The 16,426-nt window shown below is 33.5% G+C and overlaps 1 protein-coding gene across 13 annotated transcripts in view; it reads right to left on the bottom strand.

Moving 5' to 3' along the window:
- KDM6A (lysine demethylase 6A) overlaps positions 1 to 16,426 on the bottom strand; it is a 244,651-nt gene that overhangs the window by 28,919 nt on the left and 199,306 nt on the right. For all 13 annotated transcript variants that reach the window (XR_005214496.1, XM_037821207.1, XM_037821210.1 and 10 more), the window contains 6 exons: positions 11,683 to 11,812; positions 10,473 to 10,578; positions 9,642 to 9,847; positions 7,229 to 7,293; positions 7,079 to 7,153; positions 6,420 to 6,568 (listed from right to left, as the gene is read on the bottom strand). Coding sequence is in view for 12 of the 13 variants with exons in the window: in XM_037821207.1 (XP_037677135.1) it covers positions 6,420 to 6,568; positions 7,079 to 7,153; positions 7,229 to 7,293; positions 9,642 to 9,847; positions 10,473 to 10,578; positions 11,683 to 11,812 (731 nt within the window). In the remaining variant the exon portion in view is untranslated. The remainder of the gene's footprint in view (positions 1 to 6,419; positions 6,569 to 7,078; positions 7,154 to 7,228; positions 7,294 to 9,641; positions 9,848 to 10,472; positions 10,579 to 11,682; positions 11,813 to 16,426) is intronic.

Here is a 16,426-nt window from a genome sequence, read left to right as displayed (position 1 = left end):
AAAGCTAACAAAAGGAAGGAAATAATAAAGATAATAGTGGAGTTGAACACAGTAGAATAGAGAAACAGAGAAAAATCAAAACAAAACCAAAAGCTGGTGCTTTGAAAAGATTTTAAAAATGGAAAAACCTTTAGCTACACTAAGAAAAAAAGAGAATAAAATTACTAACATCGGAAATGAAAATGAGGACATTAGTACTGATGTTATAGAAATTAAAAGGATTATAAGAGAATTCTATGGACAATCGTACATCACAAATTAGATGACCTAGATGAAATGGGAAATTTTCTAGATATACAGAAACTGCCAAAACTGACTCAAGAAGAATTAGAGAATGTGAACAGACTAGAAATCTCATAAGTAATGAGACCGAATCAGTAATCAAATACTTCCCAACAACCAAAAAATACCCTAGGACCATATGGTTTCACTGGCAAAGTTGCCAAGCATTTAAAGAACAATTAACAACAATCCTGCTCAAAAAAACAGAAGAGGAGGGAACACTTCTTAACTCATTATATGAACCCACCTTACCCCGATACAAAAGCCAGAAAAAGACACTTTGAGAAAAGAACAGATGAATACTGTTTATGGATACAGATGCCAAAATTCTCGAAAAAACACTAGCAAACCAAATTCAGCAGTATAATATAGGATTATACACCATGACCAAGTGGTGTAACATATGAAAACTGATCAATAAAATATACCACAGTCATAGAATGAAGGGAAAAAAACCCACATAATCACCTCAATTGATGGAGAAAAAGCATTTGACAAAATTTAACACCCCCTCTTGATAAAATCACTCAACAAACCAGGATTATAAGGGAATTTCCTCAATATGATAAAGGGCATATATGGAAAAACCCATAGCTAACATCATACACAATGGTAAAATTCTGAAAGCTTTCTTCCTTAGATCAGTAACAAGACCAAGGTGCCCACTCTCACCTTTCTATTCAACATTGTATTGGATGTTCTACCCAGAACAATCAAGCAAGAAAAACAAATAAAAGGCTTCCAAATATTAAAGGAAGAAGTAAAACTATATTCACAGATAACATGATCTTATATACAGAGAATCCTAAAAAAATCCACACACAAGGAAAATAAAAAAAAAAAGAAAACCCCAACATTTCAGCTAATAAACAAGCTCAACCAGTTGCAGGACACATCTACATGCAAAAATCAGTTGTATTTCTAAACACTAGCAATGAACAATCCCAAAAGGAAATTAAGAAAACAATTCCATTTACAATAGCATCAAAAAGACTAAAATACTTAGGAAAAAAATTTAATCAAGGAAGTGCAAGACATATGCTGAATGTATAAAACACTGCTGAAGAAAATTAAAGATCTAAGTGAAATGGAAAAACATTCTGTGTTCACAGACTGGAAGACTTAATATTATAAAGATGGCAATACTCTCCAAAGTTATATACAGATTCAGTGCAACCCCTATCAAAACCCCAATGGCCGTTTTTTGCAAAAACGGAAAGGCTGATCCTAAAATGCATACAGAATTGCAAGGGACCCCAAATAGCCAGAACAATCTTGACAAAGAATAACAAAGTTGGAAGAATCACATCTCCCGATTTTAAATTTTACTACAAAGCTACAGTGATCAGAACAGTATGGTACTGGCATATAGAAATATAGAACAATGGAATAGAATTCAGAGTCCAGAAATGAACACATGAATCTTGGTGAGTTAATTTTCAACAAGGATGACAAAACCATTCCATAGAGAAAGACTAGTCTCTTCAAGAAATGGTGCTGGGAGAATTGGATAAACATATGTTAAAGAATGAAATTGGGAAGGCGGGGCAAGATGGTGGCATAGAGAGGTGTGGAATTTAGTTAGTCCTCTAGAGCAACTAGTAAATAGTCTGGAACAACTGCTGGGGAAAAACCGTGATTGTCCACACATCGTACACCAGCCTGGAATGGGTGGAATGGCTGAGATTGCAGCATAAAATCTGTAAGTAAAACTGCAGACCCGTGCCAAGAGCCCCTCCCCCCCCCCCCGACCCCATAGCAGGTTGAGCGACAAAACCTCGCTGTTCGAGAAAGCAGTAGTCCCTGTTGGGAGCAAGTGAATATAGCTCAACCTAGCTCTAACAGGGGTTTTAATTAACAAATGTGGACTGCTGAATACAAGCTACCAACATAGACAAACCCCTAACAAGCAGCAAGTACCCTGAAGTCACTCCCAGTAGAGAGGAGGTGGGGCTAATGGAAAAAAATTACAAATGCTTTTGGAGACGACTGTGCTTAGAATATTCCAAAAAGCACGTATCCCAAGAAAAGGAGCACAGAACACCCGGCAATATCTGGCCAGTAGGTGAAACTGGTATCCAGAGACTGGCTCTGAAAAAGGGCTTTCTTTTCCTTTTTTTTCCCTCTCTCAATCTGAGTGGTTCAGTGCAGAAAGCCTCAGGCATTTTCAGCTCACAGCTCTCTGACCCAGGCAGGGGTGGAGTTAACAGAGATAAAGGAATAATTCAAGTGCAGAAGATATCTCCCTAGGGGGTGTATCTTCTCTAAGAGGAGGGAGGTGGGGCCCAGCTCAAGTGCTGGCCCTCCCTTCAGAATTCAGACCCCAGGGCCTGGGGGAAAACAGTCAAAACAGAAACAATTTAAGCTGAGAATTAAAGGGGCCACACCTCTTTACACCAGTGGGGGGTGACAGGCTGACAGGTGCCACCTGCTGGGCAGGTTAGGAAAAGCACAGCATCTATAGGCCTCCTGGGAAAGTCCGTCCATTTCCTAGGACACACCCTCAGGGAAACCTGATACTGAATATTGCCCCCTTCTGAGACCTGAGCCCCTTCTGGTCTGGGAAAATCTGATTGGGGTAATCAAGGAAACCAGATGCCTAGACAACAGAAAACTACAAATCACATTAGGAAAAACGAAGATATGGCCCAGTCAAAGGAACAAACTTATACTTCAACTGAGATAAAGGAATTGAAACAACTAATTATTAATCAAACAAATCTAAAACATTCCAAAAATCAAATCAACGCATTGAGGGAATATACGGCAAAAGAGATGAAGGACATAAAGAAAACACTCGGCGAGTATAAGGAAGAACTCAAACGTTTGAAAAATTAATTCAAAATGGACCAAAGACCTAAATATAAGAGAGCTAAAACCATAAAACTCTCAGAAGAAAACATAGGGGTAACTCTTCATGACCTTGGATTTGGAAATGATTTCTTAGATATGACACCAACAAGTAAAAAAAGAAAAAAAAAAAGATAAATCGGAATTCATCAAAATTATAAAATTTTGTGCAAAGGACAACATATAAATATAGTGAGAAGATAACCTAAAAAATGGGAGAAAATATCTACAAATCATGTATCTGATAAGGGTCTAATATCTAGAATATATACAGAACTCTTACCTGTACAAAAAGATAAATTACGAATTAAAAAATACAAGCAAAAGACTTGAATAGATGTTTCACCAAAGAAGATAAACAAATAGCCAACAAGCACATGAAAAGATATTCAATATCATTAGTTAATAGGCAAATGCAAAACCATGATGAGATACCATTTCACATTTACTAGGATGGCTATTAGTTAAAAAAAAAAAAAAAAAAAAAAAAAAAAGAAAGAAAGAAAGAAAACAACCAATGTTGACAAGGATGTGAAGCTGCTATTGAAGCTTGGGAGTTCCTCAAAAAGTTAAACACAGAATTACCAAATGACCTACCAATTCCACTCCCGGGTATACACTCAAAAGAATTAGAAATAGGTATTAAAAAAATACTTGTACATGAATGTTCATAGCAGACTCTTCACCGTAGCCAAAAGTTGAAAATAACCCAAATGTCCATCAAGGGATGAATGTAAAACGTGGTACATCCATACAATGGAAAATATTATTCAGTCATAAAAAGGAGTTAAGTTCTGATATGTACTACATATCACATTATGCTAAGTGAAAGTCAGGCACAAAAGGTCACATATATGTTTCCGTTTATATGAAATGTACAGAATGGGTAAATCCATACAGAAAGAAAGCATACTAGCCAGAGGCTGCCAGGAGGAGAGAGCAGGGAGTGATTGCTAAAGGGCTAAGGGTTTTCCTTTGTGGGGTGATGAATATGTCTTATAACTAGACAGATACAATGGATGCACAACACTTTTAATTATATACTTTTGAATTATACACTTTAAAATGGTTAAATTTAATTAAGTTATATGAATTTTACCTCAGTAACAATAAAAATGTAGCTGCACCCTCAGCACCCTGTGCACATCACACCCTGAGTCTTTTACTTATACAACTGTCTCCTACAACAGGAAGATGGGGTTGGATTGCTCATGGCATGAACGGTAAATAAATTTCACTCTAAATAAATGATGGGACCCTGCCATCTAAATAAAAATTTCTTATTCTAATAGAGCCTGAGAACATATGTGTATAGTTTAGAACATACATGTCTGACTGAGAACACCATTACCACTTACTCTATATAACTCCAGGAACAAAGAGGTTGCCCCATAAAAAGGTATCAAAATGATGTTTCTCAAGTTGAAATGAAGTAATTGAAATATACATTTCTTTTAAGATTCCGTTGTCCTATTGAGTAGTCCCTAGCAATTTGTGGCATTTGACTTGAAATGTGGCTAGTGTGAACTGAGATGGGCAGTATAACCTGCAAAATTACACACTGGATTTCAAAGACCTAATATGAAAAAAATGTGAAAAATCTCAACAATTTTTATTCTGCTCAGAGGTTGAAATAATATTTTGAATATATTAAAATATTTATTAAAATTAATTTTACCTATTTCTTTTTCTTTTTTATAATATGCCTACTAGAAAATTTAAAATCATATATGTGGCTTGCATTATATTTCTGTTGGACAGCACTACCTTTTAAGGTTCCACAGGACACAGTTAGAAAACTAATGGCATAGAAACAAAATCCAAATCATCCTAGGCACAAGTGACAAACATGTAATCTATCAAGTTTGCTTTCTCCCTAATTCTGTAATGAAAAAGGGCATTTCTTTTTTGAGGATATTATTTGCATAAAGTAATTAAAATCAGGTGGAAGACATTTCCAACTGAATCTTAACAGATCTAGTCCAATACTACATACATAAGAAAATTAACTAAAGAGAGCTCTGATACAATATTTACTGTTTAATGACTGAGTGGGGACCAGTACATAGGTCTTCTGCCATTTCGTCCAGAACTTTTCCCACTTTACCTAAGTATAGAAATAAATATAACAGAATTGGGTTTCCAATGTCCTAAGGATAAACACCACAGCCTAATGGTTCTAATCCTGGCTGTAAATTAGAGTCCCCCGGGAAGCTTTTAAAACAAATATACTGATCCCACTACCTCCAAAGACTAATCATTTATATACTTTTTAAAAGCTTACCAGAAGTTTCTAATGTGAAGCACTGACCTTCATTATTTAGGAAGAAAGCTTAGCCCTATTTTGAAACAATTCTTTGACTACAATTCAGTAAGGAGGTGATAACAAAGGAAACAGTCTGGTTTTCAATCTATGTCTACCACAAATAACAAACAGAAACACCTGAAGGTGATATGCAACCAGTATGCTTCAGTACAGCAGAACTGGCTGTCACCCAGTGTCTGTCCCAATTTATCAGTGCCCGGGTGGTAGCCATTATTAAATATTTGGAGCATCACCCTGGAAATTCGATGTCAATTAAAGGAAACACACAAAGAAGAATTATACACTTTATATTTCACTGGTGTTGGGTGGAATATAAAGTCTAAAGACAATATAATTCATTTTCTAAATGAAGGAGAAGACCTGGAGAAGGAATGTGACTTGCCAGAAATAACAAGCCTAGTTGATGATGTACAGACCAGGATGAGTCACGTAATGTCACCATATCAAGTGTTTTTTAAACCGTGAGTTGCAACCTGATTAGTGGATTGTGACCTAACATTTCTTTTTTAAGTGAAAGAGAATGGAATAGACTAAAAAATGTATTATTCCATGAAACATTTTAAATATACATATATGTACAACAGGTCACGAAATAAAATATATTTCTTACTGTGATTGTTGTAAAAAAAGTTTAGGAAACACTGCACTCTGTCACTCTGCAGTAGATGGGATCAACAACAGAGTCTTTGGGCCAAAAGGTCCTTATTTCTCCAGGAGTGCTCCAATGACTCCTTTCCAGATTGAATTATTATTATTATTTCAGGGCTATTATATTTTAAAAAAAGAATGCAAAGGGAAAAAATTCTTAATAATCTGAGCCCAGTTAAAGAGCGTCTAACCTTTTAATAGGAACAATCTTTTTGGTTTATTCATTGTAAATGGAAAGAATCTGATTCTCTTTGCATGTTTCACATTTGGATTAAATGTTTTCAACTGTATAAGATATGCTCATAAAAATTACCTGGTGTTCTACTCCCTGGAACTTTCATGTATAGTTGAACTGTGTTCATGCCCAGTATGGTATGACCAACGTGGCTTAGAAGATTTCCTGCTGATACGACTCGCACAAAAGCAGGAAGTTTAGTCAGCTCGTGTAGCTGCAACTTCCACCTGCAATAAAATAGCAAGCAATTCATGAGTGAAACCCTGCTACAAATATTTGTGGAAGTTAAGCATTTCTTCAAAACCTTATGTTCCAATAACAATTAAATCTATAAATATTTTACTTTCACAGTCATATGAAATACTGCAACGTTTACACTTTTCCAAAGCCATATTCCTAACAAGCAGCAATTATTCAAAAGCAGCATGAAAATTATGGACCGAGTAAATGAAGGGAAAAAATTAACAATTTTTATAATTGTATTTTATACTTACAATTGTATAATTATGTAATTAGCATACAGTCAGGGTCTTGATAAAAAATTGTGCAAGGGTCTTAAGTAAAAGAAAATAATCTAATTGTAAAACCTAGCAAAAATAATTTAGCTAAAGGTTATACATCTACTTGGAAAGAAAAAAGGCAAGGGATGAAATAGAAGAGGAAACTGTAGACAATTTCCAGTCTTGCAAAGGATACTTCTTTGTGTCAGTTCATGGTAATACACTATGAGGACTTACTTTTTGTCATCAGACAGGTCAATGTTGGTCCCAAACTTTATGGTTTTAAAGGGTCCTTTCCTTCTCCTCCCAGAACTTCAAAAAAGAGAGACAATATTAAAAATGTATCTTTTAAACAGAAATACTCAGTGGACATTAATGATTACTTACTTATCTGAAGATGTGGATTCACTATCTGAGTGATCTTTATGGTGACTTCTTTTCTCATTTTCTTCCTATAGAGTAAGCAAAAAGTATTTCAGTTTAGTTAGCATTCTACAACAAGCTACCCTTCTCATCATAAACTGAAAAAAAAAAAAAAAAATACACATCTACACTGAATGGTATTATTTATGTTTTGAAACTAAGCTTCTATCTCTTTCTATGCAATTGCTTCAAAGACCACATTAAGTAAAGACCCAAGAAGAGTCAAAGCTCACTGGCATGGTACTCAACCTAGTCCTCTACTAGCCATAAAGTTATTATAAAAGACAGGAAATAGGATAATTTACAGAAAAAAACATGTATCCATTTAAAATTTAGTCCAATTAATTTCCAAAAGACAGGTAAATTTCATTTAAAACCATATCAAGTATGTTTGGGGGAGAACTGAAAAATAAAACAAAGTACTAGCCAAGAAATGGTATTTATCAGGGAAAAAAAAGACTATGCTACAAAAAAAAAAAAAAAATCCTAAGAATAAAGACCTAATTCTCAAATAATGACAAAGCAATCTTAAGTGTTTTTCCTTATAAGCATTCTTCTATAAGGGGAAAAACTACAAATTCTTATACTTGCCCAATATTCAAAAGGAGAGAAAACTTAAGGAAAATTGAGAGGCTTAAGAAGGACCTATCTTGATTATAAATGGCAAGGTAACAAAGCAGCAGCGCACCTACTAAACTAACAGAAGTGCATGAAAGTGTACCCAGCTATATATGTATAAAGGGTGGAAGGTAAGATGCTCTCTTTTCTTATTTTTGATAACATGGAAGTTGTTCTTCCTGGGTTAAATTTTTTTTGCCACAATGAATTATACAAGAATGATAAAACATTTACAACACTAGTAAGGAAATTAAGTGCTGGATAAATATCGGTGCTTCTCAATGCAAATATTACTTTTATTTACAATTCTTCTTTCTCAGACATTGTATCTCCTAACACTGTCCTAAGATTTCTAAGCTGGCAATACTTACATTTTTGCCTCTTTTTAAATGTATAGTTCCTAAACATCTGTTAGATTTTTCACATGTAATGTTCCATGCCTCAAAACACACTAAAAACCATTCTCTTCTTTTTGTTTATGATTCTCTTCCTATTTAAGTATATTCTGCCTTTCATTATATTGACTTTTCCACATTTTCCTTTGATGAGCTTTTATACTTGCTTACTATTCTATTCAGACCATATTTTACCATATAGTTTAAAGTATCTCAAAAGTTTGAACTATAGAAGTTTATAAGCACAATGAGTTCATGCAAGTCATGAAAGTTGCAAGACAGTCTTTACTAGATAAATATCTTTGTAGCATATGAGGAGCGGCAATAAGGAACACAAATATACAATTTACAAGTGCAGATGCCACCTTGATTGAAAAAGCGAACACGGCATAATTTTAAACATTTCTCACAGAGATAAGCAAATCTAATGAATAATAAATTAAAGACTTGCAGCCACCTACTAAGTTTCAGCTGTAGAAAATGTGAAGAACAAGTAACAGTACAGACAAGTATGTGAGCAATACATTAAATAAACTCATTTCTGTGATTGTTTTATGTTCACTTTGTGGGAGAATTCACAAAGTTCTCATGGTGCTAGAGGATTTTAGTAATGCTTCACTGCTGAAAGACTTATTGGGTCTTTTAATACCAATTCTCTGATTATTCCAAGTTTTGTTTTTTAATTTTCCACATATTTTGAAATAATTTCTGCCTCTCCCTCAGTTTTCTCTCATAGTCTGAGATTGGTAGGAAGAACACTAAGACTTCCTGGAGGAGTTATCGCTCAGATACTACTAATCTGGTAGAGAAAAAAAGGGGGTGAGGGGGTAAGACTCGGGAGTCTGCAAGCATAAAGCAAATCTGACACTAAATTTATCTCTCTAAATCAGTGTTTCTCAACTGGGGGTGATTTTGCTGCCCAGGGGACATTTGGCAATGTCTGGCAACATTTCTGATTGTCACACATGGGGTGGGGAGTGGGGATGGGGTTGTTGCTACTGGCATCTAGTGGGTAGAGGCCAAGGATACCGCTTAACATCCTACAACACACAGGATAGCTCCCATAACAAAGACTTATCTGGCCCAAAATCTCAACTGTGCTGAGAATAAGAAACCCTGCTCTAAACAGTAACATTCCAAAAATAAGGTAGACATTTCACTAGATAGCAACTCTATTTTCCCATAACAATAACTGTATCAACTGATAGGTGCGCCTAAACCTTAATACCCGCAAACTAGGGAGCACTTACAAATTACCTTATATATCCATAAATAATCATGTGTTTAAAAAAGTAATGTGCTCTTTCAAATCTCCAAAATAATCTTTAAAACCCTAAAATGATCTTCAGAAAGTAAATACTTACTCTCAATGATTCCTGGAATGAGGAGGCCTGGTACTGTGCATACTTAGCAATTGTAGTATGAGATCTATTACTTTCACAATGCCAGATTTTCTTCGTTCCAGTGGGATCCCAGTTTTCATCTGCTGGCTGCAACAACTGTGTCCTCACTTCTACCATATGTTCATTGTTAGCTTCTACCAAAGTTTTGGTAGAGAAAAGGCCCAGGTCTTCATAAATAAATAAATGTAGTTAATAAATAAAAATTTTATTTGGAATAATATTTTTCAAATGAATTTTTTTTAAGAAAAAAGGGAAAGCATTTTATGCAGCTCTATCCAATTCCCCTTAACACCATCCAGGGCCTCAGCACATCCAGAGTTCCAGGTTTGTACAACCGTATGCTAAAGCCCTACAATTAATCATCATGCCACCCCAATATAGACTGAATCAAGGGTCCAGAGACTGAAGTTTTACTTATTTATTTAATTTTAGAGATGCCAGGAAACACCTAGGGGGGGACTAGAGTACTTCAACTTTCACCCACATTTTGCTTTCAAAATTTCTTGTATTAGTTAATGTAAATCATAATTATATAATTAGGCCAAAATAAAAGCTAAATTAGAAAACCACCATGAAATCACCAGTAACCAATGTCACCATTTTATGTTCACATCACATATTAAAGAAGTGATATGCATGCACATATGTTTTGAGTCAGGAAAATATTAAAATGAAAACATGAAGGACTGAAAAATTAAGTATCAAAAATCAAAATGAATTTCTGCCACTGCTTCAAAAGTTAAAAAAATGAAGATACGATTTATTATTATTGTTTTTAAATATAAAGCTTACCTAATTTAAGAGCTCCAGCAAGGCCACGTATTACTGTAACGGGATTGTTTGGATTTGTACAAAATTGATGTAATGGAGGAAAGAAAGCATCACGTTTATTTTCCAACTGTAAAATTAAAATGTATGGTTAGATCTCAGGAAATGGAGCTCTTATTTAAATATTATGCCCAAAACTATATTCACCACTTATCACATTGTAAATAAATAACACATCATGTGTTAGTATTCCTACTGTTACATAATGGAACAAAATATATGGGAGAAATAAAATTTAAATAAAATTTCAAAATAAAGTGTTTTAAAAAATACTAACAAAATGAAAGCAGGCTGAAGACCCATAAAAGACAAATCTTAATTTTGTAATTTTCCCCTCAAACCTCCCTTTAAAAGTTTTATTACACCTCTATTTCAGAGCCTCCCTTACATAATGAAGGATCAGTAAATACTGGTTGGAGGAAGGATTAATATGATAGCATTTAGACTCTAGTGGGCAAAAAGGTTCAAATCTAAAAAAACAAAATCTAGATTCATTTTACTGATGCAAGATCATTCTAGCTAAGTACATTACCCTAAACGTTACAGCTTATTTTTTAGTTGTTGTTTGGGGTAGAAGTGGAAGATGGAAGGAAATGGCGTAGGAGGACATAATTTGGAAAAATGTAAATAGGAGTTGCTTTGACTGAACTCTTATCAACTTCCTCTATGTCTAAATATATAAAGTAAAAATAATACCTAGTCTGAAATGTTTCAAATAAACTATTAAGCTTCTTAATGACATACATCTACTATCACGTTTTACCATTCTCAGACATTCCTCAGAAGTAGATAATATCCTCTCTTTGACAGATGCATAAAATGGAATGAATGCTAAGGTTTTTGTACAACTAGCAGGTAGTAGAATGCAGACTTAGAACCCAGATCACTCAAAAAAAAAAACTTACACTTTTAGGTAACTTTTGCCTAATACTGCTCACAACTAGAATAGGAAAAAGTATTTCTCGCTACTCTCATACAATCCCATTAACTAGCTGAAAAGGCATTTTTAAGTGTTATTACAAAATCTTATTTTTTTCTCCAAAATATTCAAGCTTTTGCCAAAAATTTTAATATTTCCTAAAGGGCATCCTTACTGATTTAAACAAAGATCTTTTAAAAGACAGGTAAGTGCAAACACTGGTTTTATTTTTCTAGTTAGTCAATTAAGACTCACATAAATACTAGGTGTAGGTGGATTCAACTTGTCCTTTGGCAAGGGAGGGTATGGTGAAGATGGTGGTCTTGGAGGTGGACACTTATCCAACAAAATGCTACTGCTAGACAAGCCATTTTTACCCAGATTCCTTAAAAAAAAAAAAAAAAAAGGGAGAATAAATCAACTGTTCATGTATTTTAAAAATCCTGAATTAAATCACAAGGCATTTGGACAAATACAATAAATCCATGAGATTTAGATCCCTCAGGAAATAACTAAGAACAGCTATTAACTTCAGGAAATACATTATCTTAATTCCTGTACATTCCATTGAAGAAAAGTAATACAAAGGATACCACACCACATGAATTACTGACATCCCCTATTTTGCTCATAATTTTCCAACTTATTTTCTTTACCTTAAGAACAAAAATGAACTCTAATTTTCTCTCCATTATTTTATACCATCAGATTCTTTCCATCAAATGTTAAAACAATAAATTGATCAAAAAGGGTCTAGATAATAGTAACAATAGAATATAGTATGTTTCTCGTCCTATGTCTCATCTTTGCAATTATAACCAGAATATCTTTGTGATATCTATCAGAGATGAAAAGATCTTTTTCTTTCTTTTCTGAAATCTGAAAAGAATTTTCCGTGCAAGTCTTGGACTAAAATATGTCAGCAAAACTCCAATCTATTAAATTGTATAGCAAACTATGCTGATATTTTAAAGATACATATATTTACTATCCATTCTGATATTGTATATAATTATTACTTACTAGTATTTGGATTTTTCCCCTTTAATGAAGGTACCTTATTTTTTAAATTATAAATTCTTAAAATATGGTAGAATTATTCCCAAGCTATAATTCTTTTAGAGTAAGAATAAAAGGAAGATATTTCCAATCTCTTAACGTTTCTACACAACTCATAAAAACAACAGGATATAATTTTAGAGTTCACCCAATTATTATAAATTCAAAAATAATCAATGCATTAAAATACCAAGTATTCTTAAGGTATTAAAATTTCAGATAAGAATTTGAAAATTGTAATTATTGTGCGTAAAAAAATTGGTAGCTATGCTTGTTTAAGAAGGAATTAGTTGTTTTTTTATCACAAATTGTAGAATAACACAAGTTGAAAGAAAATTAATTTTCATTTTTTTTTTATGTTTTTGATACACAGGAAAATCTTACAATTCAGCCCTTTTTGGTTGGCACTAATGAAAACTAAGGCTGGAAATTCAATTGCTCCGGACTTTTGAGATGTTATACTAAATAGCACCATGGGTGTATCACTTTCTAAATTTTCTCAACTACAACTCCAAGTAAAAACAAAGAGTTTATGGCAGGTGTCAAGGAAATGAATTAGGTTTAAAAAAAAAATGACTTTTATAGGTTTTATAAAAGGATGTAAAAATATTTATTAAAGTAAAATTTTAAGTTTAACAAACAAGCTTAAAGGTTAAACAAATGACTATTCTATTCAACTCCAGTTTTTACCTATATACTATAAATTTAAAGACAGACATGATACATTTAAGCTTTTAAATTTAGGTATATCATTGGTACTAATTTATAAACTCTATGGAAGTATAAAATACCTGGCTGAGACTGGTAAAGAAATAATTCAAATATTATCATTAAACCAATGCAAGATTAAATAGTCACAATATCCACATAAATAACTGGTTTTCATGCCAAACTATCTGCCACTCTGACTTGAGATTTTAAACAGATTATGACTCAGAATACATAGTATTTGTTTTCTAGAGTAGATTAATATAAACTAATCTATTAATATTTTAAGAAATTCAAAAATATGGATCAAGTATTAAAACTATACCATTCTAGTGCATCTAATTTTAGTGCTTAAACTGAATTCTAATATAAGGATAAATTATTTACATTTTAAATGGCACAATGTATGTCTAAAATGCTGATAATAAAGTTCTGAATAATAATAATATTAAAAAAAAAACCTATACCGTAAAAGAGTATCTCATGCTAATTAAATGTGGCATCAGAATTTAAGTAAGCTTCTATAACCTTCTGGGCATGAGAGATGAGACTAGAAAACAGGGCTTGACACAGTAGTAGAACTCTGCCTCTATCATTTCTAGTTTTATAACAATAATAACAATAATAAAGGGACAAACAGGAAAGTAAGATATGGTAAATGTAGCTGCCTGAATTTTAAAACAGAAAAGAAAAAGGTGAGCCATGACCAAAGGAAGCTGATATTAATTCAATCACTCGAATGGTGCAATTACAATTTTACATCATAAAAGAAGCAAAGGTGTTATAACTCCCTTCCAATATATAGCGCTGACCACCACAATACCAAGATGACAGAGCCAGATTAAAGATAACTATCACTCTGAAAACTGTGTGTGTGAAAATAAGAGGGTACTCAAAAGTAAATAAATCATATCTAGCAGTTTCTCACTGTGTTTCAAACAGACTACCTATTAAGGAAACAAATAGGAATTTACCTAAAGGAACTGATGTATGTAGTTGTCTATATAGAAGCTATAAGCTTTTTTCCCCACTTAAAATATACTTATCAATCCTAACACAAAGGGTAGGGCTGTGAATAACAGAAATAGGCTTTATCACCTGAACACATAAATGTCCAACATTGTTTATAACACTTCAAGCCAAATAATGAAACTTTACTATAACAAACCAAAGAGGAGAAAGGAGTTGAAGAAAGAAGGCAGCGCCGGAAAGGACTAAGAGATTTTGAAACCCCTTTCTCCTGTTTTAAAATCCTTTCCCTGAGCAAAGCAGAGTAGGAGGAAATTAGTCACTGGCCAATTATTTAAAATATTGACTTCAACTTACTTTCAAGTTTACCTATATCATTTGGCAGAGAAATGAAAAAAGTGCTCTCTATAGGGTGAACCAATCTACACTTTAAATTATCTTTCCTTATGAAGCTCCAGACCAGAGATATCAAGTCTCTTGTGCCTATGTCACTTTTTCCTTCTCTAAGTTTTGGATTCCTGCCCAGTGCAGGCCACTCATCAATGGAACACAAATGACAAACATAATAACATCACACCTATCATGAATCATTTGCCACCCTGACTTTTTCTCTAAGCTTTAGATTTTTATCTCCAATTTATCAGAGGTTTTTTTTTTGGTCTCTTCATCAATAAACTGAGGCCTAGATTTACTGGAATAACTCAAACAACCCCAGGGGTCTATGGCGTTTTGATGAATTTAGCTATTTGCAAAGTACAAAAAGACTAAATCTCTGTGATAAGGTTATAGTGCCTGTAAGAGTTCAAAGCTGAAAATCAAAAATCAAACTGTAAGAATGCACCTAAATACTATGAAGTGAATGTTCATATAATACCTCAAAAATGAGATCAGAAGATTATAATCTTTAATACATTAAGAAACACAATCAACTAGGTGGCTATAACACAATACTTTATTAATGAAAACTTAAGATAACTGCTACTGTATACTGTTTATAATTTGAAGAACAAAAGCACAGCTCCATGGAACTCTTTCCAACAGTATTCCTCCAGAAAGTCCTTAGGTCCCATACACCTCCCATGATGTTAGTCTTGGACCTCTAAATTTTACCACATTTTCCAAGCAACTGTTTTGAGTCTACAAAGAACAGATAAGGGAGGAGGCACCTGCTCCAGCAGAGTGGTAGCAGCAGTATCTAGGAAACAGGAGAGAGGCCTCAGCAGCCAAGTGGAGAGCAGATAGAAGGTCATACAAATTGGAAGTGAGTCAAGACAAGTCCAGTGTAGCATTTCATCTGGATAGTAAAATACTCCTACTTTCTTTAGGCCCAGAGTTGAAGTGAATGACAGTGTAATTTCTAGACAAAAATATAAAACTCTTAAATTTCTAAAGAAAGCAAATACTAGAAATTCAGGAACCTCACTTAATATGCTTTAGAAGAATTTGGTTTGGTTTAGAGATCACCTAACATGGTTTTAAGTTACTGTCGTATAAAAAAATCTTGAAGGCAGTTAGGATTAATTACAGTAGTTGGTATGTTGATAGGCCACTAAGGAAAATGCTGTCAGCAACAAGAAGCCAATAGACAATACAAAGAGAATAATAAAATATGAAAAAGATGCAATTTTTGCTTTAGCTTATCTCAGAATAAGGATAACAGCTAAATACAGTTTTAAAAACAACTGTCAGAAAGTAATGAAAAGTAACAGAACTCACAACATATACCAGAAGGCATTTTAAATACTCAATTCAAATTCAAATAGTTTTCAAAGAAATGCTACTGGCAAAACTATGGTGTATTTATAGTATTAAAGTTCAATTATCAACTGCAACTTTACATTCAAAATTAATTCTTCTTACTGTATTGTTCCTACCCCATGCCCTTCCCAAGCAGCAAACACTATAAAAGAATAAATTTAATTTCATCTTAGTTGTTTGTCAGTGACAACCATTTCATGTTGGGCCCATGATACTTTCTCATAAAATAATCTGAAAAGCAGAAAGGATAACCAAACTTTTAGATACCAGTATAGGAGATACACATAAGCACTAGCAATTGCAGGAAGAGATTTACATAGATGTTAAGTTAGAACTGCTTTAAGCTTTCAAATGCAAAAGATATATTCAACTGTCAATGGAGACAAACTAAAACTAATGTTTATATTTTCTATTTATAGGATGTTTATTTTCTAGATGTTCTTTTATAACAATCTATGACAAAAAGACCTTTTTAAAATCCACTACATATCAGTGCTCAAACATA

This window comes from Choloepus didactylus, chromosome X (genome assembly GCF_015220235.1).
Source record: "Choloepus didactylus isolate mChoDid1 chromosome X, mChoDid1.pri, whole genome shotgun sequence".
Taxonomy (NCBI): Eukaryota; Metazoa; Chordata; class Mammalia; order Pilosa; family Megalonychidae; genus Choloepus; species Choloepus didactylus.
Note: the sequence above shows the minus strand (reverse complement) of the source record. Positions and strands in the feature narration are given on the sequence as shown.